Raw genomic sequence first — 16566 nt, 5'->3', positions numbered from 1 at the left:
CCCCCAACTGAAGTGACCCAAAAAAGTCAGATGTTTCTCAATGGACGCTAAAACCAAAGACCAATGGAATCATAAACTCAGTGCTGGCACTACACATGGTAGAGCTGCCTGAACCAGCTAGGTTGTTTGTGCTAAAGCCATTTGTGTCAATGCCGCCATGTTTGTGTGAATGTTAAAGAACACGCACATTCAGTTCCCTTGTTTTGAAAGGATGTTTATTACTGGCCTTTAAAGTCTGCCTCTCTGTGTGGCGTGCGGTGGAGAGCAGTGGAAGAAAGGGAGGCAGTGGTTCGAGATTCTAGCCCCGGGGGTCCGAGCGCAGCAGGTCATCGTGAGAACCCACAGGCTGAAGCCCGACGTATCCAGCGAGCGCCAAATTCCCCCACTGGAAGCGGGCTGAAGAGAAAGCTCTGCACGCGAAGGGGGCAGCATCTAGTGTACCAGCCGGGGAACAATGCATATTAATGTGATTCGATATTCTCATTGGTAATTAGCCTTGAAATATCTCCATAGGAGTTGTCTACATATTTGGCAAAACCAGGCTGAACGTTGCATGCATGTACTTTATGTATGGGACTAAGTAGCAGCATTTAAGGTAATGCAGCCACAGACGAAACGTGTCTGCTTAAGGTTGCAGATGGCTAATGAAGCAGCACAGACCTCCAAGTTAAGAAATACACAAAATGTTATTTTACAGCTGTGGAAAAGAAAGTTTGCATCATTCCTGGTGCTGTAGATAAGCTGTTGCCCCGCCCGCCTGGTTCACCAGCCAATGAGAAGCCAGCATTTGTGATCCAGAGGCGTTTTTTTTCCAACATGGGACAGAGATCTAGATACAATGCCACCCAATAGCCTCACTTTTTAGTTCTGAGAATAGTGGTGGTCAGACATCATGCAACGATCCATCGGTTTCTACACCCATTAAGTATTCCCCAGTAATAGTTGTCTACTCTCTTTTCTCTCAACTTCTGGGCTCATAAGTGCATTTCTCCTGCAACAATCTCCAGCTGCTGACAGCCTAAGGTTAGTGTTGGGCCAGACTCTACCATGCATATTTTTTTATTTTTTATTCCTCGCAAATTCTGGAGTTTCCCTAACGTAAAACATCAAGCAAAAGAACCTACAAACTCCTCTGTGGGCTTGTGCAGGAACATCGGTTCAAGTCAAGCCCTTGAATTAAAGATTTCTACCAAACCCTTCTGAGCTCCACGCAGCAGAGAACAGCAACTTCTGTTGACGTAACACGAGCAAACATTTTTAAAAAACAAAAATTAACTGAATGAAACTGTGATGCCTAGGCTTATTCAAAGGTCAGTCAGTGTTTTTTTTTTACATAGAACTTTAAAAAACATCCAAAACGTGAATCTAAAACTGAAAGGTTATATATTCAATGTTTTATACCAGTATAATTTAAATAAAATTAAAATTCATAAACAGTCTAGCTAGTTTTAGGACCAATAACAAAGGATAAAAATCTGACCTCTGATAACCATGCTTGAAGCCAGCAGAACTAATACTGTTTTGTTATTTTCTGGATGTTTCTTTTAGAGCTACTGTAGGTGGTTATATACAGAGCACCATCTAGTGGACATTATGTGAAACTACATACCCACTAACGCGCTATAGTAGCAGGAATGGATCTCATAACTACTCCACGGGTTCCTGCACTGCAGGAGGGAGAGTTCAGTCCAGGACGTAACAGATTGAAAGAAATACAGCTAAAGAATTACATGGCAGAAGAAAACAGCTGAGAACGAGAACAGAAAACAATATAAACATTCCACGGAAATTACAGGGAATACGGGACAGCAGCTGCACGACACTCGGGGGCCAAAAGCGGAGACGAAGGCTGGAGAAAGTGGGATGGGGAGGGGGGGTCCCGCAGAGATCGGAGGTCACAGGTTCTGGCAGCACTGCAGTTTGCTGGGTCTCTGCCCGTCAGTGGTGGGGGGCACACTGATGTCCACCACATTGTTGCCTGGAGACTCGTCATGTGCCGACCGGTCAGCGATCTGCTTCTGTGATACAATCCGGTAAATCTCTGCGGGGGAGAAAGGGGAACAGTCACTAGAAAGGAGAATTATACTCCTCCAGGCCAGCACACAGTTCTTCCACCTGGACATCCTGGGAGAGACGGACACTACTGGACAGGTCAAGTGTGATTCCCTAAAACATTTGTGTCAAGACCAGGAAAAGCTCTTGAAGACTGAATGACTAACAGACGATCCAGCACACGCTCCACCTCAAACTCAATATTTATGAGTTCTAAACATGAAACAAACTACAGCTCCTGAATTCATGCAGTTCCTCCCCGAATGTGCTGTAAGAGAACAGCAGACAGGGAGCATGCTGCTTCTTTTACGGGACAGCTCTCACCTGTGAGGATGTTTTTGAAAGCCTCTTCTACGTTGGTTGAGTCCAAGGCAGATGTTTCAATAAATGATAAGTTATTCTTCTCTGTGGACAAGAAAAGGACAGAAGCCATGAAGTCTTTGAGAGACGGGAAAGTAAAATGCAGGAGTGCCCTGCAGCACTGCGAAGAGCCCCCCGCCAATCAATTCATCTTCAGAAGAGAGGCGCCACCATGCGGCCCGGCCTCGTTCAGGAGCTCATGAGTTCTGAGAACCGACACTCCGGGGTCATTCGCCACTCGCACCTTCCACACAGAGCTCAGGACAGACACCCTGCCTCCAGTCTGTCCCAGGATCCCTCCCATAGCTCCCAGTGTGCCAGGGACGTGCCTACCTGCGAACGCTCGAGCTTCGTCAGTGGGCACTGCCCTCAGGTGGCGCAGGTCGCTCTTGTTGCCCACCAGCATGATGACGATGTTGTTGTCCGCGTGGTCCCGCAGCTCCTTCAGCCAGCGCTCCACGTTCTCGTAGGTCAGGTGCTTGGCGATGTCGTACACCAGCAGGGCCCCCACGGCCCCTCGGTAGTACCTGGAACACAGAGGGCAGGTCAGAGGTCAGAGGACCAGCACTCGAGGACCCTCCCCAGGCCCAGCGCGGGGGGCTCCTGAAGCTCAGGTGCGTCAGACAAAACATCACGTCTCCGGTCACACTCGCACCCAAATACCACAGCACAGGCCCGCCCCGATTTCTGAACGTAACTCACTGCATGAAAAGTGCTCATAAAAGTGAACCTTTGTAAATCAAAAACTCCTATTGGCAAATTTTCCCAAAGTTTCAGAAACATCACAATCATTTTCAAACTTATTTTTATGTAGCACAAAAGCATCACAGAGACATTACAGGTATAACAGTATCACTTGTTGTTCATTACTCACCATTAAAGCCAAGTTCACCTAACACTTTCAAGATGTGAAATGATGTTTACAGAAATTATGCTCTGGACATTAAAAACAGGTTTGCATTTCATAAAATGGGTCCAATATAAATTTGCACAGAATCAGCAGTGAAAATTCCCAAATCGGTTGCTCATAAACTGAGCGATGTCTGTATTATTTGGGAAATATACTGTAACTCTAAGTTCTTTGAAAACTCCAACAAATGAAAGCCCTGAATGAGAAAAACACTTCCCAGCTTTATCATTTTCCGTGGAAGTTAAAAACCAGGATGAACATTCACTTGGAATTCCTGGTAGGTCCTGGATCACATACCTCGCATTCCTGAGATCCCACAGTCTTGAACTAAGGCCTCGGGGTGGAAAGGACCCTACAGCAGCCTGATGTTTCCATCACTAAGGAACACACTACACAACGATGACGTCCCCAGTCCAATATGACAACAAGCCCGTCGCCAACTTCTCCGCCAGTCTCCTCAAAGCCCACAGGGAGCCGCACTGCGGAGCTGCTCCAGAAGTGGCTCCCGCAGGAAGCCGTGGCTGTCTGACCCCCCTCCCCCCACCCCCAGGCCCCACACTCACGCGGAGGTGATGGCCCGGTAGCGCTCCTGCCCGGCAGTGTCCCAGATCTGGGCCTTTATCGTCTTGCCGTCCACCTGGATGCTGCGGGTGGCGAACTCCACGCCGATGGTGCTCTTGCTCTCCAGGTTGAACTCGTTGCGGGTGAAGCGGGACAGCAGGTTGCTCTTGCCCACGCCGGAGTCGCCGATCAGCACCACTGCCGCCAACACAGACACGGTCAGAGGCCACCCTGGTGCACCCTGCTTCACGCAGCTCCCAGGAGCTCCCTGTCTACTGCTCGATTGGCTCGATTAGTTAAACCGATCAGCCTCCTGGAGATCAATTAAATGCTTAAAGAGTACCAGATTTGCACATGGAATGAAAGAACAAAGGTTCCCTGTGCCGGGCTGGGGGGGCGGATGTGTTACTGGATCTGTAGGACAGCACAGACAGTAGAACATTTGTGCTGGTGAGCAAATGTGTGTCTGTGAGCAAGTGGCTGTGTGTTTTAACCCCTTGAGAACAAGAATCCAAGCAAATCCCGGACCCCTAGGTTCAAAGAAAGCTTCTACCCCACAACCCTAAGACTCCACCTCTTCAAACCTCCCCCACGTACACCCCTCTGTGTTTGCGCTGAACTCAAAATACTGCCACTACTGAATTTTGCACACAGCTGCTATCTAAATGGTGGTTAAAAATGATAGCTGCTCCCCCTGTTCCTGTCTCCAGGGACTGCGATGTCACTTGTGGTGTCTCCTTCTGTGTCAACGTTATGTCATCTTTTACGTCAGGCAAGTAAGCATCTCATTGTACATGGGTACATAAACTTGAAGGTGAAATAAAGCTTAGGAGCTCCTGAGTTTAGTTTAGTCCTGTTCAGTTTGGAAATTACTGACACACGTCACACAGTGTGCTCTCAGTAACAAGTATACTGGAACCAAATGCGCTGAAGTCTGACAACGTTTTAAATGATGCTGTGCCACACGGGGCTGGCGTGTGACCTCCTGTTTGATTTCCACGGGTCAGTGTTTGCCAGTTTTAACATGTATATGAAATGAACCCCCTCCATTTCGACAGCAGGGTTTGCTCGAAGACCAGCAACGCCAGCTGTATGGTCAGGTGTCACTCTGAAACTGTGCCTCAGCGGTACTTCAGGCACATTGTGGTATTTTTCAAAATTAAAATCTGCAGGATCGCCAACCTGAAAACCCGGCTGCAGAGGAGCTGGTCTAAGCTTGAACTGCAGTTTTGCAGTAAGAATAAGAGCTCATTGTTCATTGCTCTTGACAGGAAACGGTCCCTGTTCTATCACGCTGCAGGAAGCTGATAACCTGGTCAATGGGAAATCTGAAACGACAGTATTGGGCCTCTTTCCTGTTTCCAGGGAGTTTATCAAAGAAGGAGGCGAGGGGGGGGTTTAGAGATCCCTGCAATTTCGAAAGCGCGTTTGAACCGATATGCCTGACTATAGCAACAGAATTGTGATATTTCAGACCTGCGCCTTTAACCAAACAATCGACAAACAAAAGCGGGACAGTGTGATATTCTATTAATGAATATGTGCAGAGTAGATCAAATACAAATGCTGCATTTCGAAGCATGCTAACGTCTGTATTCTTGCATTAATGTAACTGATGTCATAATTCAAGGCCACGAAAGAGGATGCCAGATATTGGAAAGTCCAAGGTTGGTATCCTGGTATCCTAGCAGGATAATACAGTACAGGCATCTGCAATGACAGCACTGCTGCCAGGTTCCTGCGATATCATCAGCCATGTCAAATAGAAAAATCCACCTTTTGTCACTTAAGTCTCTAGCAAATCTTTTATTTTCCTACTCACTTCACCGCTGTTTTTTTGCCATCACAATTCGGTTTCCTTAGAATATATTTCATTGCGGTGCAAAAAAAAAGGATTTTAAAAAACGAATGCGCCATCGTACAACATGTGGCACAGCCGATATCTGGGAAATCACCGCTACATTTAATGGCTGTTCCTCCGCAAACATAGACAATATCGCTAAACACCCAGGAACGGCTCCGTCTCAAAGCTCTTTTCAGGCCTTGATGAAAATATTACAAAATATTTACGCTTTGGTGCTCAACGCTACTGTACGTGATAAGCTGTCTCTTAAGCGAACGGGTGATTCAATACAGACACAGCTCTTTGGTGGGGCTTGCAATTACGTTATATATATATATGCGTTGCTTAAACAAATGCCGCAAACAGAGGACTTTATACACTCTTTTTTAGGGCCCAAGACCGTTCTTGGTAGGCGTCGCTAATCAATAAAAGCAGTGGCTCGCCGTTGTTTTTTTACAGGACACCCTGCAAACAATACATAGCGCACATTAGCCGCACACGGTGTGAGAGGCGGGGGGTTAGCACAAGGGGAGGGGGTGTCGGAATCGCACAGAAGAAATCAGATTTCTACCTTTGAACAAGAAATCGTACTCGTCGTCTCTGTTCCCCATGTTAAGAGACACGCGGGGCTGCTCCGACCCCCGTCGCGGCGCAGGCGTGTGGTGTGGCGGTGTGGGCTCCGCAGCGATGCCGGGTGCGAGTGGAGCCGAACTCGGGCAGGAGACAATGCGCTGGCTGGCTGGCTGGCTGTCACAGAGCCGACCGCAGGAAGAAGGGATTTGCCTGACTCTGCAGAAGGGGAGGAGTTCCTCCTCTCCCATCCCATCCCGTACTGTACACGATGGTGCCCCCTCACTTTCCGTAGGAGATACGGGAGACATAAAATCGAGCGGGCTGTGGGGCCGTGGGATATACTGTCTATCGGGGTTACCACACCGGATTTTCCCGGACGTGTCTTCATATTTGCTCCTCAAATCTCCGTCCCTTAGGAATTATGGGAGGACGGGGTGGCCTTTTTTCGTGCCTATACAAATACATAGATATAATAACCGTATATATGTAAAATAATCAAATAACCATAAATATAATAGATACAGATGTTATCGGCGCCACCGACCCCACCTCTCCTCCTAATTCCCCGTCGGGCGGAGTGTCCTCTTTTTTATTTTAGAAATAATGGTAACCCCTAACCTTAGTGTATATCTGTATAGGGAGTGTCGGGAGAGTCTCTGACGCTAGCAACGCCTGGAGCGACGAGTGCAAAATGTGTGTTTTAGATTATAGAATAACACGTGCAGTTTGCACCAAGGAAAAATACTGTCTTCATTTTAGCTCAGTAAATTGTATTTCCATAGTTTCCCTAACCGTCAGTACCGAACCTTTCTTCCTGCGTCAAAGCTACTTCGTGTTTGAAAAGCACGCTTTCACGGCTGGAAAGTTTTAAGGCAAATTGAAGCTCTTGTGCTTTATTGTTGGCACGAAAGGGGCAAAGAGGTGGTGCTTCGTGCTTGTTTGTAGGCTGGGTTCTGTAACACACGTGCTGATATTTGTCTACGGTCCTAATGTAGCAGTTCAACCGCAAGAGAGTTATTGAGATAAAATTGCATTTCATGGCTGTGAGACGTACCACTCCACGACAGATAGAGCCATGTATGTTGCACACAACCTTTACACCATCTCTAGTTCAATAAACCTTTATTGCACGATCAATAAATCTTTATTCCACTTGCTAAAAATGTATCGAAAGTAGGCCATAATACACCTTTTTAATTATTTAGCATAGGTAGGGGTTACCGAAACATGAAATGAAAAAGAAAAACTGATGGTTTCAGTTCTAGAAGATGAGAAATTGAGACATGGGGTCAGGCGCGGTTGTTTTGAGGCAAGCGAAGAGGCAAAGTTGTCGTTGTTATGGTAACAGTCCTTTAGGTTTTGTTTTGACGAAACCACTGCAGATTATTATTATTTTTTCCATTCTTTCGCCACAACGAGGTTTTATTTATTTTAGAGGCGGCTGGTTTGCGATTTCATTTCTGTTTTAAAAAAAAATAGATATTTAACGGAAGAAAAAAATTGAACAATAAAAACACAAAGGCTTTCCCGGCATGCTCCGCGTTGCTACATAGACTGGCTTCGCCCGCCGCCATTTCAGTAGTGGAGGAGATCGAGTGTGGTGTGTGCTAATGGTTAAGCAGGGGGCAACTGTAAAATAAAACTACGAATCCGGGTTTTATTAGCTCAACATCGAAAGGCATCGTATTTAAAAAACAGCTTGTATTTGCCCTTTTCTTCTCCGGGTGCAGTTTTCCCATTTGTTTTCCGAAAAGCAACGTGTAAAACTTGACTGCGCCAAAATGTCGACTGAAACGCCAACTGAAAAGCCAGCCCAGGCGTAAGTACTTTCTTGTTGTTTTTTTGTTTTTGTTGTTCTTCTTAGCCGGTGGTGATTTTTATGTATCTCGGACTAGCCCTGTGTAATGTGAGGAGAGGGATTGATCTTCAGTCGTGATTGAAAGTGATGCGCGTTGCGTTATAATCTTAAGCCACGTTAAAGCCCTGTCACGCAGTTAGCCGGAAGGTTGCTGTTCGCGTTGTGCCGATCGGTGGAAATGTATCCGGCGAGTTTTTTTCCCTCCTAAAAGCCGCGAAGACAGCGTTATGAAACTGCAGTGAAAATAGCTTTTCTCCCCCTGTAAATTTTAGCCTTTTTTTCGCGAGAAGCAGAGAAAACGAGGCCGGCGGGGGGGGGGTATCTGTATTGGTGGCTGCAGAGTGCAGCTAGGCCGCAACGTGGGCGATTATCTGCTTTCAAACTCCGCCGCTGTTTTTTTTAACTGGGCCCAAGACGAATGGGTGTCGTAAATATTTAACAAGCCGGCGTTTTTTTCCAGTGTGATTCAGAAGTAGCCCGCATCTGCGTTTGCTTTGGACTCCACTTGAATTGAGCGCCATTTTGGGGGGTCAGGGGCTTTATGTTCACCCCGAGTAATATCGCCCTTGTCGGCCCATTGCCCTTAGCAACAGACACGAGGAGGCAAAGGGAGGGGGGTGTCTGCCCTAGAGACATTGTCCCCCACCAATCGTCCCTTCGTTGTCGGTTCTCCACGCGAGTTTGGTTTGCTGCCACCCGAGCGACTGTTTCCAACCCCAGTTCTCCCTCTCGACTCCCCGCAGCGAGATCAACGGGAAGCCCACCCACGAGAGCCGGAAGGAGAGGCCGCAGAAGCGGGGCGGCGGCAGTCGCTTTGAGCCCTATGGGAGTTCCAAGCGATACCGGGTGTTCGTCAGCAACATCCCCTTTGATGTGAAGTGGCAGGCGCTGAAGGACCTCATGAAGGAGAAAGGTAATTTTTATTGAACCGGTAAGGAGCACGGGGGTGGATAGTCTTTTTTTTACACCCACCCCCCCCAAAGAAAGCCGTGCTTGAAGAGCTATCGCTGGACGGCATGCTACGGGTGTTGTGGTCACATCTCCTGCACTCCCCCTTCTCCCCCACTCAAAAGAAAGTTTAACATAAGGCTCCACACCGCGGCCGTCTTTGTGAAGGTGGTACCACAGCCACGTAACTTCCTGGAGTCCGGCGTTTCTCGTTTCGGTTTTGTAATGGACTGTTGTTGGGCACCCATTGTTTTAGGAGGGTGATGTTTGAAAACGTATCCTTCCCCCACCTGGAACATTAAGGATCATTCCTGTGTGTGTTGGGCGTCTTGTTTTACTAGACGTGCTTTGTTATGCGCATGTAGTAGGATCTTTGTGGACATTCCTGGATCGACTGATTTGCACAGGGAGTTTTGCAAGTGGTGATTTTGCATATGCTGGTTATTCTTCGAAACCTAAGCATGCAGCATCAAACTTTTAAATCAAATGTAAAATCTGATGCCTCAAAAGAACTTACTTTCTGGTGCTTTGCAAAAGCTGCAAAAGGTTAGCGGCCAAGAGCCTGATGCACACATTGTTCAAAGCTTTGGACTGCTCTAAAAGCTTTACCAGCAGTGATTTGTTGTGCTCCCAACCTGATTTGGTTAAGATCTTGAACTTGGTTCAAGGAAAACGCTGGTTTGTTGTTGAAGACTGCTTTGATATTGCTATGAGTTGGAACCATCTTGTTTCAACAAGTTGAAGGCAGTTGAGAATTCCATTTAAGAGACGTCCTTGGTTTTCTCGCATGGAAATGGAGTGTTTCGGAGATGAGATGTTAGCTTTCAACTTTCTGTAGTTGGAAAGCAAATTGTGAGGCCTAAATTCTATATTGAAATTCACTGTTTACCTTAAGTTTTATAGCAGGTATTCCATAATGGGAAATCACACTTAAGTGTGCGTCGACTATCGGCAGGGGTCAGCATCACAGTCTGCTCTCTTGAAGGTGCAGGCTTTTTGTCGATCGACTGGGTTATTGGAAGTCAGGTTGGCGATTTTGATGTTTTACAAATTTTCAAAAGCTACGCTGAATCTTTAGTGAGCCTTTAGATCACTCTTATGATTCAGTTGTTTAAGTTGGTGGTTTTCTATTAATTGGCTTTCATCAAGAAAATGACCAAGTGAATGTGGTTAGGAAATACATTTGGCCTTCTATAAAAGGCTTTTTGGAACCCGGGCAACCTCTGATGTGGATCTCTTGAAAATGTCATTTGTATTTAAGGTTGTCAAAGTTTTGTGATTGCCCAAATTCTTTAAGCAACCTTTGTAAAATCAGCTTGGGTTCTCTTGGATTAGATCCTTTATCCAAGCCATAATAGAGGAGGAGGTCCACTGTGGTTTTTTTTTCTTGTCCATTTTCTGTGATGCAGATGTTGAAATCTCATTGCCATGCTGTTGGGACAAATCTGTGCAGCACAAAGATCCTACCAAAGGCGTAAAACTGTAATCATTCTGTGTAGTATTAAATTGCGTTTTCTTTTTTTAGGTTTACCACAGTGTGTGGTTACTGGCTGATGTCGCAGAGCAGAGATGTTCTTCAGATGTCACGTTGTACATGTCCAGACGCATGTTAGGGATTTGTTGGGGGTACAGGTCTACAAAGTAAAGCTGCTTCTTAAACTTATCCTTGTTTCAGCCTTGGATGGTTCAGGTCTGGCTAACGCTTGTTTGTTAATTTGATGGGCTCTTTGTGGTTGGGCCGCTGTAGGGAACTGTAGGAATGTTGTCCAAGCATAAAGATGGATTGGACCGTGCTGGGGTGTTCAAGTTGTGTGTTCATCGACCAACTTCGTCTCTTTGACTACCCAAAGGTATTCTTTAAATTGGCACGTTAAACTAGTTGAGAGGAATTGCACTGCAACCAGCTGAACTGGTGACGGCCATTTGTAAGATCTTGGGGAGTTGCACATTTAAAGCTCTTGACATGTGGATAGGAGTCAAATAGGAGTTGTTAATGCTAGATATGCGTTTCTTCTGAAGTTGTACAGGTTGCAATACAGCAGGATTGTGAGCAGTAAACTGGTTGATCATAAATGTCGTGGATCTTCATGGCTTTGTTCTCAGATTTGTATATTCTTCCCATGAAGAATCCCCTGCTGTTAGCTTAAAATGGTGGTGGTATTACGAAATTGGATAGTTTTTTTTTTAAAGCCCTGAGTGCAACCGGTCTTCAGTTGGTCCGGATTGATTTCAGGTGGTTGAGGACTACTTTGTCAAGGAAAAGTTAAGAAGGCATTTAAAAGCACATTTACTTTGTACACCTGTACCAGCAGTGTTGTGGTTAAGGGACTGGGAAGCTCTGAATTTGATAACCCAGCTCACGGTCATCGCACGGTTGTCTGTTTGTTCTAAACCCCCATTGTTTTCTTGGCTTCTCTCCCTTGGTGTGTGTCGTCTGGAATCTGATTTGTAGTGGGTGAGGTAACATACGTGGAACACTTAATGGACGCAGAAGGCAAGTCGAGGGTAAGTGAGAGACGAACATTTGTTCGTAAGCTTGAGTTCTTTTGTCAATGTTTGGATGTTCAGACTTGTGGAAATCACGGGTTTATCTTTGAAAAGAAGAAAAAACTTGTCACTGGTGAATAAGGCCCTGTTCACCAGGGTGAAAGAAGGTGAAATTCTTCTCTGTAATGTAGTCTTGATCAATGCTGAGTTTTGTGGGGAATGTATCCATTTGAGAATGTGGGCTTTGAACTGCCAGTCCTGTGGGAGTTGTGAATTTGGCAACTGGCACAGTTTCTCTCGTTGGATTGGATCTGGCGGAGTTTTAGCGCGTCCGTATCTCCTTAAAGCAGTTGACACCCTTCAGTTGGGTGGTTAAATGGCTTTATCGTATGGTGCTGTCGAAATACTTTGAAGGTACGCCCATGCATGTGTCCCACTCTTTGATTCAAGCATTCTAGGGTCGAGTTTACCCTGGGTGCTTTTGTACTCGATGTGGCAAAGGTGAAATGTTAGGCTCTCAAGGTAGAGTAAGATGCCTTCCTTGCATTTATGAAATGCTGCTGGCTTGGGCAAGGCTTGGTTCTGAAATTTGGTTCAGCTCTTTTTGTACTCAAATGGCAAGACATTGAGGATGTCATTCCTCAAAAAGGGACACGTTTATGCAAATAGTGGCTTCAGGGGACTTTGTGCATGGTTACCTCTAGGGTATGTGGTTAAAATGAAATGAACATGCTCCACATTTTACTGCTTTTTTTCCAGGGTCGGTAGATTTGTTTCACTGTCTAATTTTGTTTTTTCTCCTTTTCCCATTGCCCCTTTCAATGGCCTCTCCTGTGGTCAAAAGGGCTGTGCGTAAGTATCCTTTCAAAATTAAACTTTTTATATCTTTTAACTCCTCGGCGAAAGTAGTAACATTGTCTATGTTCAACAGTGTTGTTGAGTTCAGGACTGAAGAGCTAATGAAGAAAGCTGTGGAGAAGGTGAATAAGCACGTTCTGAATGGACGCCCCCTAAAAGTCAAAGAGGTAAGCCTGATGGCAGTGTTGAAAAGATTTTAGTGAAGAATCTGTATTGCACAACTCCATGTCTTTAATGTTAAACTACTTTTCACTAAGTAGAATGAACATTTCCCTATTTTATTCCTACAGTGTAATGTGCTTACTATGATGGCTCTAATGTGAGGTGACTCTGATTAGCAGTAGTCCTGGGTGCATTGTGAGTGAATTGCTTGCCTTCTGGTTTTTAATCAACTTAAATGGTTTTAGCCCTTAATGTTTAACTCATAACTTGTTTAATGGTTTCATTTCCTATATTGCAGTTATACTTGAGTAAAAAGGTGTTCTTCCCTCCCTGTCTCCCCAGGATGTGGATGGGGAGTTCGCTCGTCGTGCTGCACAGAGAGCTGGAGGTGGCCCACCTCCTGGTGGCATGGGGATGGGAATGGGCCCGGGACCTGGTGGTCCGTCGATGGTCAATATCCCCCCCAGCCTCATGAATAACCCAAACATTCCCAGCGAGATCATCCATGGGCTACAGGCTGGCAAAATAGGAAGCACAGTCTTCGTCGCTAATGTAAGAAGGGGGGCTGATTTGCGACTACTTTGTTTTTAATGTCCAGTGTGACAGTTTGAGCTCATTATAAAGGAAAAAAGCTTTTCTCTTAAACTGCTTGTAGCTGATTGAACATTTATGGAATGCACACTCTGAGTGTTTGTTTTGGGACTGTGATTGAGTTGCATGTGGTTTACATGATGGGGGTGTTAATTTTTCATGACTGTCAATCAATATGATTAAATGTAAATAGCAATTTAGGAGCAAATACTCGTTTTGTTTTCATCAGCTTGACTACAAGGTTGGCTGGAAGAAGCTGAAAGAGGTCTTTGGAATGGCTGGGAATGTTATACGCGCTGATATCCTGGAGGACAAGGATGGAAAAAGCCGTGGAATGGGAACAATCTCTTTTGAGTTGCCCATTGAGGCTGTCCAAGCTGTGTGTATCCTTTTTAAGCACTTGTCTGTGTCTGGATAAGGGGAGATATAAAATGTTTCAAATATTGATTGATTGGGTTCTTTTATAGCTTAAAATTTGCAGGTCTGGTCTAGGACTGCATTGTTTTCCTGTAAAATATAGAGCATAATACCTAGTTAATATTTGCCTGGAATTCAAATTAGAGACTTGGTCTTGTATGGTCACAGATGCAATCAATTCTATGCAGTTTTCCTTAGTGGCAACTCAGCAATGTTCAATGGACAGCTCCTATTCAACCGAGTCATGCACGTCAAACTGGTAAGTAGTTTTCCTCATCTTTCTTGATAGACTTTCTTGCCATTTCTTAACCCTTTTCCGGCTGTATATAAAATAAACATGGCAGTGATTTTGTGAATTCTCTCCTTGCAGGATGAGAAGTCTTTGCCGAAGGGTGACTTCCCACCACCAGAGAGACCACCACAGCTTCCCCGTAAGTTGGTGGTCCTCCCTGGTTACGAGACTTGTGAATTTTGTTTTTGAATTGTGAAACTTTATTTTGAGCAGCTAGAATACGTTGCAAGTTAATGTTTGACTCTTCTCCCGCCAGGTGGCCTGAGTGGTATTGGGCTGGGACTGGGACCAGGTGGCCAGCCCATCGATGCCAACCAGCTCAACAGAGGAGGTGGGGGAGGAATGGGAAACATGGGCCCAGGAGGTGAGGGCACTCAAATTGATCATAACTTAAATCACATGGACTAAAGACTGCATTGATTTTTATAAGTTGATACATAAACTTAGGAGTTTTTCGGTCTTTCTTCACAGGAATGGATGGGATGGGCTATGGCAACGTGGGCAGAATGGGTGGTACGTATTGTGTGCTTATCTAAACTTGGTCGCATGTCCTGTTGGTTTTGAAAAGTGTGGATTGATCTTGGAGTACTGTATTCTGGGGGTCATCCCTGGCCAGTGGTGCAGTAGAATGAGTGAGTGAGCATCCTTTTTCATTTTTTCTTAACCACAGGAATGGATAACTTTGGGGGGGGTATGAGTAGCATGGACCGCTATGGACCTTCTGGAATGGGGAGGATGAGCGGTAAGTACCATAACCGTATTCCGTTATTGTTTGTTTTTTGTTCAGTTGATTCCTTGATTAATTCCTGTATGATTTTTACAGAGATGGAACGTGGCTTAGGAGGTGGCTATGATCGAGAGTTTGGCAGGAGTGAGATGGGAATGTCACGCAGTGGTTTTGGAGACTCCTTCGAAAGGGGAATGGGTTAGTATATTTTCAGTAAAGCTTTGTACTTTTATTCTCCATCTTGGAAACACATGACACCTTTTACATAGGACAGATTTTCGTACAAGGCACGATGCTTTACTGCTCCATGTGCTTTTATTGAGGAATCCTCGTGATGCGTGCAGGATGCACTTCTTTTACTTAGGCTAGCAAACTTGTAAAATTAAAGTTGAAGTACCGTTTTAATATTGGCCTGATTCCCCCTCCTCCCCCATCTACAGGTAATTCTATGGGTATGGACCGCATGAGCTCTAATCTGGACCGCATGGGCTCTGGAATGGACCGCATGCCAGGGATGGACCGGGTCGGGATGGGAATGGACAGGATGGACCGTGTCTCTGACATGGACAGGCTGGGTTCTGGCTATGACCGGATGGGCTCCGGGCTTGACCGGCTCGGTCCCAGTATGGATCGGTTGGGATCGGGCCTAGACCGTATGAGCTCCCAGGTGGACCGCCTTGGCCCCGCCGGGTACGACCGTCTGGGCCCGTCCAATTTAGATCGGATGGGCTCCGGCATGGATTTCATGACCCCAATGGGCATGGATAGGATGAGCTCAGGCCTGGACAGGATGGGTTCCAGCTATGATCGTCTCGGGTCCACGGGCCTTGATCGTTTCCCCAGCTCTGGGCTCGACCGCATGGGCTCGAGCCTGGATCGGATGGGCTCTGGTGGAGTGGGAGCCCAGTTCGATAGACCTGCGGATCTGGAACGCGGAGGCTTTGGGGCCCCTTTTGGTGGAGCCGGTGGAGGAGGCCCTGGCTCTGGCATGAATGCCAGGAAGGGCTGCCAGATCTTTGTCAGAAATGTGAGTAATACAATGATCCTTTAACTTGTGTCATTGATTTATCTGGCATTTTTGGGCTTCATGGTACGTGTGTGTGTTGAGGTTGATTGCTCTATTGTAGTTTTAATTTTCACCCCTGCAGAAAAATAACTGTTTCTAAATCTTATTTTTATTTTCCTTTATAGCTTCCCTTTGATTTCACCTGGAAGATGCTGAAAGACACCTTCAACTCCTGTGGTGAGTCCTACTTGTGAACATTTAACTTGATCCCTCGTTTTAGTTCTCAGGTGTTTGTCCACTAGTTTTAAAGGGATTTGGTAAGGCAGAGAGTCTTAATCTTCTTATGTTTTGTAAAATGGGCTGTATAGGCTTTCATTGCTACTTTCATGAGCTCCTACTGATATTTTGCATCTTTCTGTTCCTACATAGGTCATGTGCAATATGCCGACATTAAAATGGAAAACGGCAAGTCAAAGGGATGTGGCGTGGTGCGATTTGAGAATCCAGAGACCGCAGAGAGAGCCTGTCGCACGATGAATGGCTACAGGCTGAATGGGAGAGAGATCGATGTCAGGATTGACAGGAACGCATAATCTCTGCTCCTCATGTGGAGTACTTAGTCTGTTCCCTTCTAGCTCTCTGTAAAATGAGGTGGCGTGAGAGTAAGAATTATGTATCTCATTTTGATTTTAGCGACCAAACTTTTTTTTTAATTTCACTGCCTTATGTTGAATTTTGATAATTAAATTCCAATATATAAAACCTGTGCCTCTCCTAGTTTTATTTTTCTTATAGCCTTCTCTGAATTTGTGCATATTGTAGCTGTTGATTATTAAATAAAAAAATGTAGGCTCCAAAACCAATGTCTTGAAGGGTTCTGAACAAGTTTATACAACGGAATGCCTTCTCCATGTTGATGGG

The 16566-nt window shown here is 45.6% G+C and overlaps 2 protein-coding genes across 3 annotated transcripts in view; one reads left to right on the top strand and one right to left on the bottom strand.

The window, feature by feature from the left end:
- hnrnpm (heterogeneous nuclear ribonucleoprotein M) overlaps positions 1–16407 on the top strand; it is a 102036-nt gene extending 85629 nt beyond the window's left edge. The window contains exons 1-16 of one of the 2 annotated variants that reach the window (XM_006639849.3): positions 7862–8118; positions 8901–9070; positions 11558–11610; positions 12437–12444; positions 12524–12617; positions 12955–13164; positions 13433–13586; positions 13830–13879; positions 13991–14051; positions 14169–14276; positions 14384–14425; positions 14583–14654; positions 14736–14837; positions 15080–15666; positions 15831–15882; positions 16075–16407. In XM_006639849.3, the coding sequence (XP_006639912.1) occupies positions 8081–8118; positions 8901–9070; positions 11558–11610; positions 12437–12444; positions 12524–12617; positions 12955–13164; positions 13433–13586; positions 13830–13879; positions 13991–14051; positions 14169–14276; positions 14384–14425; positions 14583–14654; positions 14736–14837; positions 15080–15666; positions 15831–15882; positions 16075–16238 (1965 nt within the window). In that variant the 5' untranslated portion in view covers positions 7862–8080 and the 3' untranslated portion in view covers positions 16239–16407. Of the gene's footprint in view, positions 1–7861; positions 8119–8900; positions 9071–11557; positions 11611–12436; positions 12445–12523; positions 12618–12954; positions 13165–13432; positions 13587–13829; positions 13880–13990; positions 14052–14168; positions 14277–14383; positions 14426–14582; positions 14655–14735; positions 14838–15079; positions 15667–15830; positions 15883–16074 lie in introns of those variants that run through there. The other variant, XM_069186121.1, reaches the window with a different exon arrangement.
- On the bottom strand, positions 199–6509 carry LOC138225562 (ras-related protein Rab-11B-like). Its single transcript, XM_069185982.1, has 5 exons — positions 6298–6509; positions 3886–4081; positions 2746–2939; positions 2377–2457; positions 199–2041 (listed from the first exon to the last, which is right to left on the bottom strand). Exons 1-5 carry the CDS (start codon positions 6335–6337, stop codon positions 1896–1898), a joined length of 657 nt encoding a protein of 218 aa, XP_069042083.1. The 5' UTR covers positions 6338–6509; the 3' UTR covers positions 199–1895.
- Positions 16408–16566: the final 159 nt, after the last annotated feature.

The sequence above is a fragment of the Lepisosteus oculatus genome, chromosome 29 (genome assembly GCF_040954835.1).
Source record: "Lepisosteus oculatus isolate fLepOcu1 chromosome 29, fLepOcu1.hap2, whole genome shotgun sequence".
Taxonomy (NCBI): Eukaryota; Metazoa; Chordata; class Actinopteri; order Semionotiformes; family Lepisosteidae; genus Lepisosteus; species Lepisosteus oculatus.
The sequence above is the reverse complement of the archived record's forward strand: the minus strand, read 5'-3'. Positions and strand labels throughout refer to the sequence as shown.

Bases quoted from the DNA above. Each gene is read 5' to 3' on its own strand.
- LOC138225562 (XM_069185982.1), bottom strand. From the start codon at position 6,337: ATGGGGAACAGAGACGACGAGTACGATTTCTTGTTCAAAG. The intron at 4,082-6,297 runs GTAGAAATCTGA...TGTTGGCGGCAG, and splicing joins GTACGATTTCTTGTTCAAAG to TGGTGCTGATCGGCGACTCC. The intron at 2,458-2,745 runs GTAGGCACGTCC...TCTTGTCCACAG, and splicing joins CGAAGCTCGAGCGTTCGCAG to AGAAGAATAACTTATCATTT.